The sequence below is a fragment of the Lates calcarifer genome, linkage group LG10 (assembly GCF_001640805.2).
Source record: "Lates calcarifer isolate ASB-BC8 linkage group LG10, TLL_Latcal_v3, whole genome shotgun sequence".
Lineage (NCBI taxonomy): Eukaryota > Metazoa > Chordata > Actinopteri > Centropomidae > Lates > Lates calcarifer.
This window is the reverse complement of record NC_066842.1, coordinates 26,097,185-26,113,509: the sequence shown is the minus strand read 5'-3', so window position 1 is coordinate 26,113,509 and position 16,325 is coordinate 26,097,185. Positions and strand designations below refer to the sequence as shown.

At 42.0% G+C, this 16,325-nt stretch overlaps 2 protein-coding genes across 6 annotated transcripts in view; both read right to left on the bottom strand.

Moving 5' to 3' along the window:
- Positions 1-1,082: 1,082 nt before the first annotated feature.
- il17c (interleukin 17c) lies at positions 1,083-4,222 on the bottom strand. Its single transcript, XM_018704017.2, has 3 exons — positions 4,174-4,222; positions 3,820-4,064; positions 1,083-2,062 (listed from the first exon to the last, which is right to left on the bottom strand). Exons 1-3 carry the CDS (start codon positions 4,186-4,188, stop codon positions 1,804-1,806), a joined length of 519 nt encoding a protein of 172 aa, XP_018559533.1. The 5' UTR covers positions 4,189-4,222; the 3' UTR covers positions 1,083-1,803.
- A 5,425-nt stretch (positions 4,223-9,647) lies between these two features.
- Positions 9,648-16,325, bottom strand: part of zc3h18 (zinc finger CCCH-type containing 18) — a 35,042-nt gene continuing 28,364 nt past the window's right edge. For 4 of the 5 annotated variants that reach the window (XM_018704036.2, XM_018704031.2, XM_051073643.1 and 1 more), the window contains exons 14-20: positions 15,947-16,057; positions 15,345-15,353; positions 15,008-15,213; positions 14,070-14,284; positions 13,459-13,558; positions 12,098-12,194; positions 9,648-10,860 (exon numbers count right to left, since the gene is read on the bottom strand). In XM_018704036.2, the coding sequence (XP_018559552.1) occupies positions 10,632-10,860; positions 12,098-12,194; positions 13,459-13,558; positions 14,070-14,284; positions 15,008-15,213; positions 15,345-15,353; positions 15,947-16,057 (967 nt within the window). In that variant the 3' untranslated portion in view covers positions 9,648-10,631. The remainder of the gene's footprint in view (positions 10,861-12,097; positions 12,195-13,458; positions 13,559-14,069; positions 14,285-15,007; positions 15,214-15,344; positions 15,354-15,946; positions 16,058-16,325) is intronic. The other variant, XM_018704035.2, reaches the window with a different exon arrangement.

Sequence of the window (16,325 nt, the reverse complement as noted above, 5' to 3'; positions counted from 1 at the left end):
TTGATGAGTGCGATGCTCGAGCATCAGTGTGAAATGTAAAGAGGAACAGGTGAGTTACTCCCCCTCAGGTGGAGAATGTCAGGACGTGATCAGACTGTGTCAGTAACAGTCAACAGTTACATAAAGAGGGATGTTACAAAGCATAAACCCTCACTACACATTACACAGATAAAGGCACATCTGAGAGCTGGTCTATAGAGATGTAGAAAACACTGATGTGGTCAGATGAGTCTTCTGGCATACACCAAGAGAACAGCACAGGGCTGAAGGTCTGACCCCCACAGTGTGGGGGTCCAGGGGTTCTGTTATGCTGTGGGGGGTGGTGTGATTTAGGTCAACTTGGCCCCTTAAAGAGAGGGGTCACTGCAAATAAATACAAAGTTGTTCTGAGTGATCATGTTTATCCTGTGATCAAACAGTCCTGATGGGAGTAGTCTCTGGCAGGATGACACTGCCCCCCTCTGGATGGTTTGATGAGTATGAAAATGATGTGAATCAGATGCTGTGGCCTTCACAGTCTCCAGATCTCAGTTAAACACCTCTGGGAGATTTAGGAGCAATGTGTTATTCAGCGCTCTCCACCACCATCATCAAAACATCAATTGAGGGAATATCTTTAAGAAGTTACCAGTGACTCTGCAAGCTGCTGCTGTGCTGTGTATGGACCTGTCGCCTCAGCTGCATATCAAATCCAGTGCATACAGCAGACTGAACAGAGACCCAGAGACAAGACACCCCAACAGCAGAAGCTCATGATGCCTTTATTGATGGTGAATGTCAGTGCTGCAAATTCCTTTACAGATCTATAGTTTGTACAGAGGGTTAGCTGGGTAACTGAGTATTTCATCATTGTTTGTTGTAGTCTCAATTGTGTATTTACAGTGTGATTTAGGTCAAGTCATAGTGTAAGCTGTGTGTAATTTTTGTGATGGAGTTTTAACTGAGATGGATTTTGTTTCTAGAAGTCAAGCAGATGCCTGCATCTCTAGCAGCTTTATCACCACAGTAGAAAACAGGTCTTTGACTTTATTATATTATCCATTTCATTTTCATAATGGTGTGATTTGACATCCTTCATCCTGTGGCCACCAACCTGAACACATTTTATATGATCAAATGATCGAAACCCTGTGATATCAGTGAGACTCAGCAGTTAATCTGTGTTCCAGTTTCAGCTTCAAACACAGAAACATTTTCTTTAATATTTCTCTTTATTTTGCTTCAAAGAAGCTCAACTTATTAAGTCCCACTGGGACAAAACCTACAAAATATAACCAACATAAATAAATACAAAGTCTTTCACTCATTACTCATTTCATACAAACCAAATAAATAGATATTATTCAGATATTATTAGCAGATATATTATTACCTTATAAAACTATACAATAGCTATTTTCCTCGATGACAAAGCCATCAATATGAAACCTAAAAGGTTACATTAGCTGCATTATGCAGAGCTGATACAGAAACAGACAGGGTCTACACAGACCTCTACACACACGACTGATGTAATGATTATGATGTCATCACTTCGACAATAAATAGGCACAATAAACAGGCTGATAAACAACAAACAGCCCGGTAAATCATCCCTGGGGGGTCAGCTGTGTATAAAGATGTGGTGCTGTAATGGGTCCGAGTCCAGCTCCCATCAGAGAGCCTGCTGGATCAGGGTCCCCTCTGAGCCCACAGTCCACTGACACCCCTGAGTTACACTTCCAGAAAACTTGGTGGATTTTAAAGCAAAGACAGAATGAGCTGTAGTGTGCCAGTGTGACAGCAGGTCTCCACAGGTCTCCTCTAGGACGAGGTCCTGACCTGCGGAGGCACAGCACAGGCACAGCCCACAGTCACCTTCACAGTGACTGGCTTCAGGTGGTACTTCTTCCCATCGCAGCAGAGCTCCCTTTTGAGAAACACCCTGCTCTGCTCTATGGGCACTGAGTTGTAGTCATGGCTCTCCACTGGGGGCTTCTTGTCCTGGATCAGGATGCACCCTGCACACAGGCACTGAGCCTCCGTGTAGGTGGAGGGAAAGTGATCTGGCTTGGTCCTAAGTCTGGAGAGGAACAAGAAGACTCAGTGAGCAGCTGATCCAGAGACAGGGAGGAGATGTGACTGACGAGTCAAAATCTGGAGTCTCTGACATCGACAAATAAAACCAAGCAAAATGAAAAGTGTTTTTTGGAGATACAGGGTTTTCACAGCAGGCAAATACATTCCACATGTAGTAATCTGAGAGTGAGCAGGGCACCCTGCATTATCATGGAGCAGATTCAGGCTGACAAAGGAGGTAACTGACTGAGATCCCCAAACCACCAGGGCCCCTGTGGCCCTGCCCTGCAGTACTCTGACCCTTTACCTCATCAGAAATACTAATACAACAGTATAAAAATACACAAACAGAAATATTATCAGCAAAATGTAGTTAAAGTAAATCCCTGCACTCTGTGTTACATCTCACTGTTAGCACTGAAGTGTTTCAAATACAAGGAACTTGTAACAGGTGTACTCAGTTGTTTTCCTCCTCTGCTGTCCTGTGTCAGGATCTGATCTGATCTCCATTACTATTTCAGTCTGGGAGCAGGTTGATGAATAAAGCTGTGAACTAATTGAGTTGAGGTCTGGCAGGACTCTAGGGAAAATAACACACTTTCATTTACAGTGAGTCATGTGTCTGAGACTCCAGGAGATTAAAGCAGCCCGTTTCTGATAATCAGTTTGTTGTTGAAGGAGCTGTGAGGAGGACTGAGGCTGCAGAGAGCGGAGGATAGCGCCAGGTAAACAGGAAACATGTGGTCTAATAGTCCAGTGGGCGGCAGCCCGGCAAGTAATAAACTGATTAGAGACGCAAGTTTCACTGAGTGATGTCATTCACGTCATTCCCAGCGGATATGAGCCAACAGAGCTGCGGTCAGTGGACGGACTTTCCCCCTCTGGATCCGGGGTGTGGTGCACACCAGCGTCATCTGATTTCACCAGATCCCTGAGGGCTGGTGCAGGGAGGCGGGGCAGGACTGAGCTCACTCTGATCTGTTATTGCTGAAGCTTTATGAGGCTGAATGATAGTTTTATGGCTTTTCGACTTTTTTCCACCATGCAAACAGCCTGTCTCTGTGTGTGACGGCCTTCTGTTTTAACTGTCTGAAAACTCTCAGATATAATCACAGAGTCTAAATGACATAAGCAGAGGTAGGTCTGTAATTAATAAATGATTTCATGTTACAAAGCTGTGCGATGATAAGACTGAGTTTCTCGTCTGGTGGAGTTTAAACCCTGCATATTTAAATGTCCACAGCATCGCCACCTCATCCCGCTCCCTCAGATCGTCCTCATCCATCCACCTCACCGTGCCCTCTGCCGGCCTCAGCGCCATGGAGCAGAGCTTTTGCTCTGGAACTCTCTGCCACCAGCCCTCCGAAACATCGACTCTCTGTTTTCAAATTCAGACTCAAAACTCATCTGTTTAAGATAGCCTGCTCACTGTAACCATTCCTACTGCAACTGCACTGTCCTACATTTCTTTTGTTGTATATTGATTTTACTCATTGATGTTTTATTGATCATTGAATGAGTGTCTAGAATTATTATTATTATTGTTGTTGTTGTTGTTGTTGTTAGCTCACTGAGAGTCTGTGAATTTCACTGGAAGCTCATCTGAACAACAACAATCACAGAGGAAGATAAAAGTTCCCCCTCAGCTCAGTGTTCACATCACAGGCTCACCACGTGACGTTTTCAACTGACGATCACCTGTTGAGCTACGGGCTCAGTTTCGTTCCTGCGCTATATGAGACAGGCAGCAGGTTTACTCACATGTATCTCCAGGGGGACAGGGATCTGTCGCTCAGGGCCTGAGGCTGCTGCTGTCCGTAAAGCGCCACGGGGCAGGACACAGGTGAGTCCTCCGCCGCAGCAGGTGAGGACTCCGGGGGCTGCAGGTAGTGGGTCCTCAGCTTCCTCTCCGCTGCCTCACTCAGCTCGTGCTCATCATAACACCGGTGCATCCTGGTCATGTTGCACGTCCACACAGGCACGAGGAAAAGTCCGAAGATGAGAACCTGTGGCGGGAAGGTGTGGGGGGGAGGAGTAGACAGAGGACTGCTGTAGTGATGGGGAGGGAAAGAGCAGCGGGTATCAGCCATCCCGCCCTGCCTGTGTCTCACTCACCTGCTTCATGTCCATCCTCTGTCTCTGCTCTCTGACTGTTAACAAGGAGGTCCTCTGTGCTGTCACTGGCCATCATGCTCAGCCGACCTGTATTTATGTAGCTACCTGGGAAAAACCAGCACAGGATGAGGAAATGGAAACGGTATTTAGTTCCTGGACTTCCTCTTTGTCGAGGGAAAGTAGCCGAACAGAGGAAGGTGTGAGAGCTGGTCATGTGCTGTCAGAGGAATGCAGCAGACACAGCTCAGCCCAGGAACAAACAAACAAACACACACACACACACACACACACACACACACACACACACACACACACACACACACACACAGGTGGTAGCACAGGAAACCATAACATAAGTGATAGTGGAGCTTTCATGTCAATATCTGTCTGTTACATCAGAGTATTCTGACAAACACCTTCATTACTGACATTTTATTACCAGGTTATATTTCGTATGTTTATTAATGAGTCTGTGGTGAGCGAATCTCCATGCTCTGCCTCTGTGGGCCATCACTTCACAGAATGAGTTTGTTAGATATCATATTTCTTCATAGATTTGTTTAAGAGAGACGAACATGTTCATTGTTTATGTGTTCATTCATTCATCCATCCGTCCATTCATGCATTCATTCATTTGACCTGTTTATCTCAGAATGCAAATCTCTTCATTCATCTCAGTGTAAAAACAAATGCTTTATTTTCTCCTCCTCTCTGTCTCAGGGCACTCGTTATTTACTCTGACTCCTCAGAAATAAAAACACCTTCACCGTCATCTAAAAGATCTCATTATTTAGTTTGATTCAGATCTGGATCTGAGATCCATTTATTCAGAAAACAATTCAATTATTTCACTAAAAACAATAGACCAACAACATTTTATAGTTCATGTGTTTGTGTCATGAAGATAAAAACACAGAGCAGCTTTCTGTCTGTGAAGAAGAATAGGGTGGACACTGTGTTTTACTTTATTATAGAGTCTGTTTTTCAGATAAATGTAAAGATCTTTAATCTAGTCTCAGAATTCAGAGAGAAACCTGAGAATCATTTAGAAACTCCACATCTGAATCACACTGTCACTCGATGACGTAACTTGTTTGAATACAGAACTGTAGATCTCAGAAGACCAGGTCCCAAAATAGCAGCATTTATTTTTATTTTCTTTCACCTCTCAGTTGTCCCAGTACCTGACAAGAGATCATGTCACAGCTATTGTTAGACAACCTCTTTGGTTACAGGCATCTTTGTTATTTAACAATACAGCAACACAACTCCATGGTCCTGCACTGTGGACTGCCGTGCAACACACACACACACACACACACACACACACACAGACACACACACACACTTATTGTGGATGATTAGACCTCTGCTCAGGTTGAAAACAAGCAGACAGGATCTATTTCAGGTCACTGGACACAAAGTTTAAATAACATTAATTAGGGTCTAAGTTGCCAGAATCACAATGGGATGGCTGATGGTAAGAGATATGTACATGGTTCAGATTTTCACCAGGAGGAGGTGGAGTCATAGCAGAGTAACCAATGCCACCTGTGATCAGTTATTGTAAATAAATGTTCTGTATTTTACTCCTGAAGTAAAAAAAAAGCAGTCAAACCAGCTGCAGCTGCTGCACCCACAAGTTTCACAGTGTGTTCAAACAGCAGCAACAGTGGAAGCAGAGGTTGATGCTTATGGGTCTGACTCATCACAAAGTGTACAATCTAATTATTCAACAGACAACAACTTTAAAGGTCTAAAGCTAAAAAAAAGTTTATTTGAAGGGGAAATGTAGCAGCTGAATGATGATCCACAGATGATACAGGAACCTGTACTGATGTGAACTAAATACATGAGGGCAGCAGCCACATTCTGTGGGGATGATGTTTTAACAAGTCTTTATTCAGCTTGTCTCCAGACCAGCACTTTATTTATCTAACACTGGGTAGTTGCTCTCTTTGCTCTGGATTCCTCCAGATGTTGGAAATTTTCCTCTGAGATTCTGCTCCATGTTGACATGACTGCATCTCATTTCTGCTGATTTGTCAGCTGCACATTCATGCTCCAGATCTCAGACAGACACACACACACACACTGGTGTTTACGTCTACAGAGACTTGATCCTGTTGAATGATACTTACTGAGGGGACTGACCAGTGGAAAGTTAACTGTAAATGTCCCTAATACACTCACACTGACAAGAGGACATTCCCCTCTCTGAATAGATGGACCTTCATATTGATTAAATGTCCCACTGCACACTGATGTGTTGTTGTACAGTGTAGACTGTGGGTCTGCGACTCAGAGATCCCTCAGACAACAGAGGTGTCACAGCTACAGGACCCTCATACAAACCATGATCTGGTCTGAGAACAGTCTTCACAGTGTTTGATAATTTATTTAAGTGATGGTATTTTCTGTGGAGATGATGATTGATCTGATTGGTCTTATTGGTATAGGATGTGCATTCCTCTCTCTCTCTCTATATATATATATATACATGTTTTTTCTGGTACAGTTGCAGACTGACCACCTGATCAAAGTGATTCCCCAAACTTTTATACAGAATGTCTCTCTGCAGATGTGAATTTCTCACATGTTTATTATTATCAGAACAATAAATGTTATATGTTACTAATAAACGGTTCCTGCATAAATCTCCTCATTAGATTACCAAGAATATGAACTGCTGTCACATCTGACAAACTTTCAGAGAGAGAAGTTGGGACTTCCTGAGCAGACTCCAGTCAGTCATCCTGGAGAAGGACTGCATTGTGACTGATGGAGGGACTGCAGATGAGAGCACTGTTCAAACCAGAAACTTAAAAGCTGAGGTTCAAGGACATATCTCAGTATTTTACAGCAAACACAGTTTCTCTGTGATCCAGATGATTACAGCTGCTTTAACATCACACTGATCAGCTCCAGTGTGAGTATCAGCTAGTAGGACAGCTTTAGTTTCAGTTTAGTGGCATGTGCTGGGACGATGTCACCCCATCACTGACAGACCTATTGACATAATGTGGGACAGTTTCCCTCTTGTAACCTTTACTTTGAGGCAGTGAAGGCAACAAATGCTGACAGAGCTGACACTGAAACTGGCAGACACTCAAACTGTTTATGAGTAATGATAGGGTTATTACACAAGTCTGGAAGTCCATTACACAAAACCACTTAAAACTTAGAAAGCAAATGAATGTGTCACTGTTTACAGTCTCTACAGCATAAGACCCTCCATCTTCAGATCATTGCTTCAGATGAGGAAAAACATCTGAAGTCATCAGAATATGGTGAAAATATCTGAGCTAAGACTTGAGCAAGATGCTGTTTAATAAAGATGTCACCTTGGATGATTTCAGTTGGATTCTACAGATTCAAGGACAGAGGGAGAGAGACCAGACCTGAAACTGAGTCTCCTGGAGGACATAGATCTAGATCTGAGACATCTGGAATAAAGAAAAAGAAAAAATGTGAAAAGGATAGAGGTGCTGAGTGGAGAGGAAGAGACAAGATGGAGAGAGAGAAAGACAGGAGGACACACTGTTTGGATGTCCATGTGCAGTAGACAAAATGATGTAGTGTTTTTCATGAAGTTTACAACTGTCTCATTAGCCCGATTTAACAAGGTTAAAGCTACATCCAGACCAAAGAACATAATATACACACAGACAGACTATGGTGGAATGTAATTAAATATGTTTACTCAAATACTGTACTTCTTTACCTGACTATTAGTACACTTTATGTGTTTATTCCACTACATTTATCTGACAGATATATTTACTGATTACTTTTCAGATTAAAGGAACCACTAGATTACTCTATGTACTTTCTGCCAATAATGCTTAAGAACTTTTACTTTTACAGTGAAATTGAATCAATGACTTTTACTTGTAATGGAGTATTTTCCCCTTGCTGTACAGATGTGTTTCATTTTAAAACTACAATTCAAGCCTGAAAGCTCATTTACAATAGTCATAGTGTGGTGTTGTAATCCTGCAGCAGAGCAGGGTTTAGGAACTGACAGCTACCTCCAGATCTTCATTACCTCAGATGTCAGAGTTAAACTCCACACAAAAGCACAGCGTGAAATTTACTTCACATCCCTGAGTGAATCCACTGACTTTTACTTATTTATTCATTTTGCATCTCTCAGTCACCATCAAGGTAGTAAATTCAGCAGCTTTTTCCAAATGCAAATGATTCCTTTAAACATCACAGCATATTAATAGGGGCTTACAACTGTTTTATCTCATGTTATAAAGAATTTATTACCCGAGCAGGGGAGTTCATTCTCAGACTTCTCTCCACATGTTATTGCTGTGGTTCCCATTTCCACCACATGATGTGACTTTCCATAGGGGATGGAGTGAGAGCTCTGACAGCCCTGTTTACTCACTCATGTCTGTGTTATGGAAAAAGTCTGGCTCAGACAAATGTCACAGTTTAGTGGGAATGCTGAAAGGAATTCCTACATGCAAAACACATGATGCATCTGGAGAACACCTCACATACATAATCATTAGGTCCTGTGCTGCAGAGGACAGACTGAAGCTGGGCTGATCATTCACCTCCTCCCCCTCATGATTAAACTCTCTTATTCCATCCTTAATTCAACAAGTTTAAATGGACTTTTGTTATTAGAGATACATTTATACTTGGGATAGAAGAACTCTTGTCTGTTCAGTAAACCAGGTACATGGTTGTGAGATTCCAGCACTCCCACGGCAACCTGTTGTTGTTTGGAGGCTTCTGTATGCCAGCCTGCCTAGAAACTGAGGGTTTCAAATTAAGATAAAAACTGGATCTAACCAGGACAGGAAAACAAGTGGAAGGACCAGATACACAACAAACACTCCAACACGCTGGCCTCAACAGCTTTGCTAAATATAATATTCAACATATTAACCCTCTACGTTCCATGTGCTAACATGCTAACATTTGCTAATTAGCATAAAACACAAAGTGGAGCTAGGGCTGATGGGAATGCTGGTAGTGTTGCAGGTCATGAAAAGATCTGTACAAACTGAATTTTTGAGCTGGAGATGGAGCTGGATGAACGGCCACAGGCTCAGAGTGATGACAGACAAATGAGAGTATGAACATGGTGTGGCAGGGACACGAGTGCTACACCATGAAAAATACAAAGGAAGAGACTTTTATTAGAACAGATGGCAGTTAGATCAAAAAGACATTTCACAAGACATTGCCATGATGAAGCAATCTTCTGAGAAAAGGGCTAGTACCAAAACCTGTGGCTGGTTCACTGCAGCAGATTAGTTCAAATACCACAGATCAACTGTCAACAGGAGATTTAAGCCCTGAGTGAAACTGGTTATTTTTTGTATATATACTGTAAGCTCCACAGTCTGTACGCTCAACAATATGAATATGAATATACGTGGCTGCATATCTTCATTTAAACACCTGCTTCTTATGTCTTGCACGGTAAGAGAAAAAAAAAAAAACCAGACTTTCTCTTTATCAAAATAGTTTATTTAGACTTTTGTCACAAAAGCAAGACATATCTTGTCTCTAAATGTCCCCATTCCACCTCTCATACTCCTCCAACTAAAAATGTGACACAAATAAAACATTGGTTTATTACTTAAGAAGAGCTAAGGAGAAAACTAAATGCTGCAGATTTAAAAAAAAAAAAAAGTAATATTTCACATCACTATTGTCTATAATCATACGCATAAAAGAATCTGATGACTTATTTTTGTACAAGGTGTGACAGTGAACACTGACCTAAAACACAGAACAGACGAGTCATTGGTTAAAGACAGGCCCCTGTGACCAGAGCATGGGCTAATGATTGCTTCCAGAGGGCCAAACAGGGATGCTCTGGAACTGGTGGATTTATACAAAGAGGCGTTGTGAAGCCCTGTAGGCGGTCAGGACCCTGTAGAGCTGACTCTACCAGTCACAGCACGCCACACACAAAGGAAGCTAAAGCAAAGATGTGAGAGAACGAGACAATAAAAGGGGGCAGAGAAAGACAGACACAAGTAGAATCAATGTGTATAAATCTGTTATTCATCACACCACATAAGGAGGATGCTTCCTTTTCACTGGAGGAACGGAGATCAAGTGCACCTCACTGGCCTTCTGTTTCTGTAGAGTCTACAAAAGTACACTCCATTCCTGAGACGTCCCTCCCTCACCACACACCCACATGTTCCCTCCTGTTTCTTTGATGAGGTAAACTGCAGCCGGACATTCAAAGACTTTCACGGGAGCAGTTGGGCGTGTGGGGATGAATGACGCTCTAGAATGAAGTGTGGCCAAACTTCTCTGAAGGCAGACAAGCAGATGATGGTTTTTGTGGCAGCATGAACCATACAACATTTTTACACATCCACTGACAGCGGGGGGGAAACGCTCCAATCCATGACCCTCACTATTGCCCCAGCTCAGGAGGCAGGTGGGCAAACAGGCGAGGAGTGGGCTTCCTTCTATTTGGCAGGGATCTTTGCTCGTTTTCGGGCGATGGCATCTTCCACGGCCTTCAGCTGTTTCAGCAACTCTTCTCGGCGGGAAAGCGTGTTGCTGGGTTTGTTGGAGCCTGACCCTGAGCTGGGGCCCGAGCCAGCAGCTGAAGCGGAGCCCGGAGTGGCCGGCTTGCCTGATGGCGCCACTGAGGCTTTCCCAGATGACTTGGGGGCTGGTGACAGAGGACGTTTTCTGAATAAGACAAGATAGAGTTAAGGTCACTTTTTATTCTCGGCAGGTGACACCAGCAGATAGTGTGACATGACTCAGAACAAAAAGAGAAATTACCCATGGATAAATGCAGCAACAATAAAAATGTGTAGTTGACTGTGTGTGTCAAGTGTGTGAGAGGGTACACTACACTGCAAAAAACATGACTTGACAAAACAACATATTATTATTTTGGTTGGAAAATGCTGTTTAATATCAACTGGGAAGATTTACATTTTCACCAGAACTCAGTATACCTAAAGCTACAAAATGTCAGAGCAAATGACTTGAAAAGCATTATGTTAATTATGTAATTAGGTATTTCCCCTCTCAGTCATATGAACGAGTCATTGTGAAACATTGTTCACTGGATGGATAAATAAAACTAATTCACATCTACATTTACACAGTCAGGTTTCAAACATCCTCTGCCACCTAAAACTGTTATTTTTGGAAGTTATGTTACAGCTTATACAGCCTAGTGACTTCATGTTTACATATCTGATTGCTTTGATTGGATGGTTAATATTTCCTAACAGCTGATTTACATATGATTGAAGTCTTCACCAACTTCATAATGGTGAAGTCCTATTCATTAAATCACTGGTTTGAAGCTGCAGAGCTTTTTAAAGATGAAAATGCACACTACATATGTTTGATGTGAGAGCTGACTGAAGCTCCAGACCTGGATCTGCAGGATTTTATACACTGTTCTGCTAACAGGTGTAGAGGTGTTCCTAATAAAGTGCTCAGTATGGGAGGGTCCCAACTATTACAGAACCAAATATGACTCAAAATGAGTTATTTCAAGTGTTATTTTGTCGATTCACTGCACTTGGTATCTAAACAGAATCTACTTTCAGCTGAGACCTATTACACAGCACCTATTTCACACTGGGGATTTTATATGAACCACTGAATGTTATGACACGTGCAGAGGTGGTGTAATGTATTTGTGCTTCCACTTCTGTGGCATGTTCCTCATTTTGGCAACATTTGTGGTCCGGCAAACTTCATGCACTGAAAACCCTGATGTGTTTGTCCTGAGTAAACATGGTCACTGCTAGAGATAAAGATGATTTATCAGAGAGAAAAGTTGACTCTAGAATTTCCACACTTCCAGCTGAATCCCCATTTTTTCTACATTTGACTTCTGTTGTTGTATGATACGGTGTTAAAAGATAAACATCGCAGTCCTAAAGCAACAACATGCACAAACCTGTCTCCATGGGGGGGCATGGGTCGGGGCCCCTGGCCTCTGGGCCGATCCATTCGAGGGGAGAGTGGGGGTCGGCCAGGTATCCTTTTATCACGGCCTGAAAACACCAGTTTGAGAGTTAACAAGACTGTTAGGACTGAGAGGTTTTTGAGGATAGAGTTAGTTAATTAAAAATCACAACTGTGGTTCTGGAGACTACTGAGGAGTCAAAGCCTAAAAGCTGTGTAGTCTCTTTAAAAACCTGTTCAAAGTTTTTGTGAAATGTCTCAACTTCCACTTTGGGTGAGGTAAATTAGGAAGTCTCCATGGGAGGGCTTTGTCTTTGTAATAAAAAAATGAAATGCACAGAATAGACATTAACATTTGCAACAACCCTACACTTCCAAATCAGAAATGGAATGGGAAGTCATTCAGCTATGGAGACCTCTGTGGCATTTGTCTGACTCTGACAACCGCTGCTCACAGTACACAATAAACACGGAACAACTTAACAAAACAGAGAATCTCTGATAAGCAGGGAAACCTGATTGAAAACCACTTTATAATTTGTCATTATGGACTTGACAGTCTTCTGGATATTTGTGGATCATGCTCAGTTTTCATAAAACTTTCTAAAGTTGGCTGAAAAATGACCTATGCTTCCTCCTCATGGCAGCATTCACACTATCTTAAGTTACACTACTAGATACTAGAATCATCACCTCGTGGTTGTATGCCTCTGCCAACCAGTCCAGTTACAGCTGATCAGTGTGTGAATTCTTACATTTTGGCCCAAAATGTGTTTAGTGCAGTCACCTTTGATCACCAAAATCTAATCAATTCGTCTTTGTCAACATTTGAAAGTTTGTAGCAAATTCCAAGTCATTCCATCAAGGCGTTACCAAGATATCATGTTCATTGGAATGGGACGTACGGATGTATGGATGGACAACCTAAAAACATAATGCCTTTGGTCATGGCTGTTGCCAGAGTGTAGGCATAAAAATGTATTAAAGTGATATACAAGTGATAATAAAATAATTTAGTAAACGTCAGATTGATTAATCAAATCATCATTTCAGCACAATTCAGCATCAAACAACAAACAGAATTATCAGAGGCTGCAACATCATGGATAAATGTTACAGAAATGTTAATGTTGGTCCACAATATACTTCTTATAATACTGATAAAATATGTCCATTTGTATTTCAGTGGAATTTGACTGTCACATGAGAATCACTTCAGGTGAAAGGTTGGATGGTATCAGACAAATTGCACCAAATTCATCATGTCAGATATGGACAGCAGCCAGTATCATCCCCACTTATTAACTCTGGTGCCAAACAGTAAAAGACACTTTCAGTCATCATGTGTCTCACCTCTGTCTGGAGACATGGCCATTCTTTTACTGAGGGGAGAACCTGGCCTGTCTTTGTCTGAAGGCAGGTATCTCTTCCTGTTGCCTTTATCTCCCTGCTGCTGCAAAATAACACAATAGGGACAATTTCAAAAAAAAAAAAAAAAAAAAATCAACCACACAATTATAATGTCAACTTCAAGTATCATCCTCTTTGGAGAGAGGAATGTAAGGTTTCAAGAAACTTATTTGTTTTATATTTGTTCCACTGTGGTTTCATATTGTTTTCTCTTTTCGTTTGTTTCTGCAGAACCACACCCATCTATCCTCTTCAAACATCAAGTCATCAATGAAGAGGACAGAGGTATTATCAGAGTCGCCAGTCTTGTGTCTGGACTGAAATTCAGTGGAGAATGTTAAACACCCACCAGTTTACTTGGTCCCTCACCCAAACCTCTAACTAAAATGTCAGTTCATGCCTCTAACATGCTCATCTAGGATTTTTCATGTCCTTGGCTCATAAAACCAAAGCCACCTGCACGGTTTGATACCACTGCTAGTAAGTGAGAGAGAATAGTTTTTGTGATTTGGGTGAACAGACCCTTTAAAAATGGAACCAAGAGCAATAATAACCTTGTTGAGGAGAGTGAGTTTTATGTCCTTGTGGGAACTTGAACCTCCGTAGCTTCCAGGGGGGCCCATGGTGCCAGGTGGGGGATGTGTAGGGTGGCCACCCCTGCTACCAGGACCTGATCTGGGCATGGCGTTGCCTCCTCTAAGTGGGGCACCAGATGGGTCAATCTTTCTGCGGTCCTCCCTAAAGGGTTCATCTTTCTTTGATGGTCTCTCTGTGGTGAGGACAGGAAAACACGAGAAACCATGAACACACAATGCTAATCATCAGTTCTATTTACCATGTATAGAAGCATCAATAAAAGAGAGACTCTGTACAACATTCTACGCAGGCTGAATATCACTCCTGTTAGCTTGAACAGGAGAACATACTGCATATGTGGATCACAGATCCTTCGCCTAATGTCACCCTCTGCTACTAAGAGATCCCCTACAATCTCCCCAATGAAAGAATGCTGTTTAAAAAGGTGTGTTTCTGAAGGTGTGGTCACCTTTTCTTTACTTACCTGCAGACCTGAAATCTTACTTCTAAAGCACTACATAACATTTGACTACTGATGACTGGAGAATATATTTTATTTCATTTGATTTGATCTATTCATATATTTATTTCCTGTCTATAATTAATATCTGTAACTTATGTGTGTTGTTTCTTGCTTTTGTGTATTTTTTTCCTTTTACAATTGTGGACTTGTATGTTCATGTGGTTTGATCTTTCTGGATGTGCTGACTGGCTGTTGAGGTGGTGGTGGTGGTGGTGCGGTTGTGTACTGTTCTGTGTCTACCCACCTCAGCCTTTATCTGTTTGTGGTGGCTGTTACTTGAATACCAGCTTGTATATGAGAGGTTTTGATGTGTATATTATGCTGTTGTATAACAGTGTGCCTTGTGTGTGTCCTGTGTGCCTGCTGTATGGGGACTTTGTTGCCCATACTAACCCCTATTCTTGTCTCTCCCATGCGGAGGCCTGTCCCGTGCAGCTCCTCGCTCCTTGCGGGGGTGATTTGGTGTGGGTGAGCGGGAGCTGGCAGAAGACACAGGGCTGGCCAGGTCAGCGTACATGTCATCGGAGTCTGCGCTGCGCACTGAGCTGCTACTGGATGATGCTGAGGACACTGATGACACACTGCTCACACTCAGCGATCTGCAGCGAAAGATGACAGCTTATTCTCACAGTTACATAGGGAAGAGGAGCACTGCTGAGTGCTGTCACCACACTCACATATACACAACATGCCCCCCTCCCACACACACACAACACTAACTGGATCATACCTAGATTTCCTGGATGGTTTCCCGATACAGACAGCACATAAAAGTGAGAGAGAAGAAAAACAGAGAATTAATAATTAATTCATATTAGACTGTATAATCACAATGTACCAATTAGAGTACATTTAAAACACTTTTAATTTTTGGATATTTAGCTTACAGACTTACACAATGACTGTGAAAGCTGAATAAGCTACAACTACAACTTTTCTGATGTCATATGTTATGAAATGTGAGTCAAATTCTGTTGTTTAAAAAAGTAAAAATGAATCATCATCATCTGCACGTACGTGCCAACATGTCTGGTCTTCTGATGGTAAAGTGTGATGGTAATGTCAAGCAAAAAGCTTGCTAGCCTCATTCACCAAGATGCACGTAGAACAAGTTTTTGTATAAGAACTGCTTGTATGCAGACATATAATTTCAATCACATGAACAATGCATGTAATAACGATAAATCCAACCTCCTCTGCATCAATTTTCTTATTACTAAATAAGGTGATGCATAGGTAAATGCAGTATGTGGTCACCAACATCTCTTTGAAAAGACATTTATGGCAAACAGCAAATTTGATGAAAACAAGGGTGTTCACATGTGCAGGTACCTGGATTTTCTGGATCCAGAGTGTGAGAGGGAGTTGGATGAGGATCTGGATCTGGAGCTAGAACCAGTATAACTGCTACCACTTCCACTAACACTCCCACTCACAGTTCGCCTAGAAGAGGGGAGGAGGGGAGAAAGAGAGAGAACTGAGAAGACAGCAGATAGGTTTTTATCAAAAACCAAAGTGTACTATCCATCTCCTTATTCAGCAATTAGTACACAATTAAAAATGATAATAAATAATAAAAAATAAAATAAAGTATGCCAAACATGCTTTAGCAGTTTGGCACACAAAACAACTATGTACAAACTACTATGAGTGGATTAGTTTAAAACAAGGTGTGATCAAAAAGTTTGGACTGCTTGATCAAATGGAGCAT

What these genes read in the sequence shown, in the direction of transcription:
- il17c (XM_018704017.2), bottom strand. An exon ending in CTGTCCCCCTGGAGATACAT is followed by an intron (nt 2,063 to 3,819) that starts GTGAGTAAACCT and finishes GTTCCTCTCCAG; the next exon opens with ACTTAGGACCAAGCCAGATC.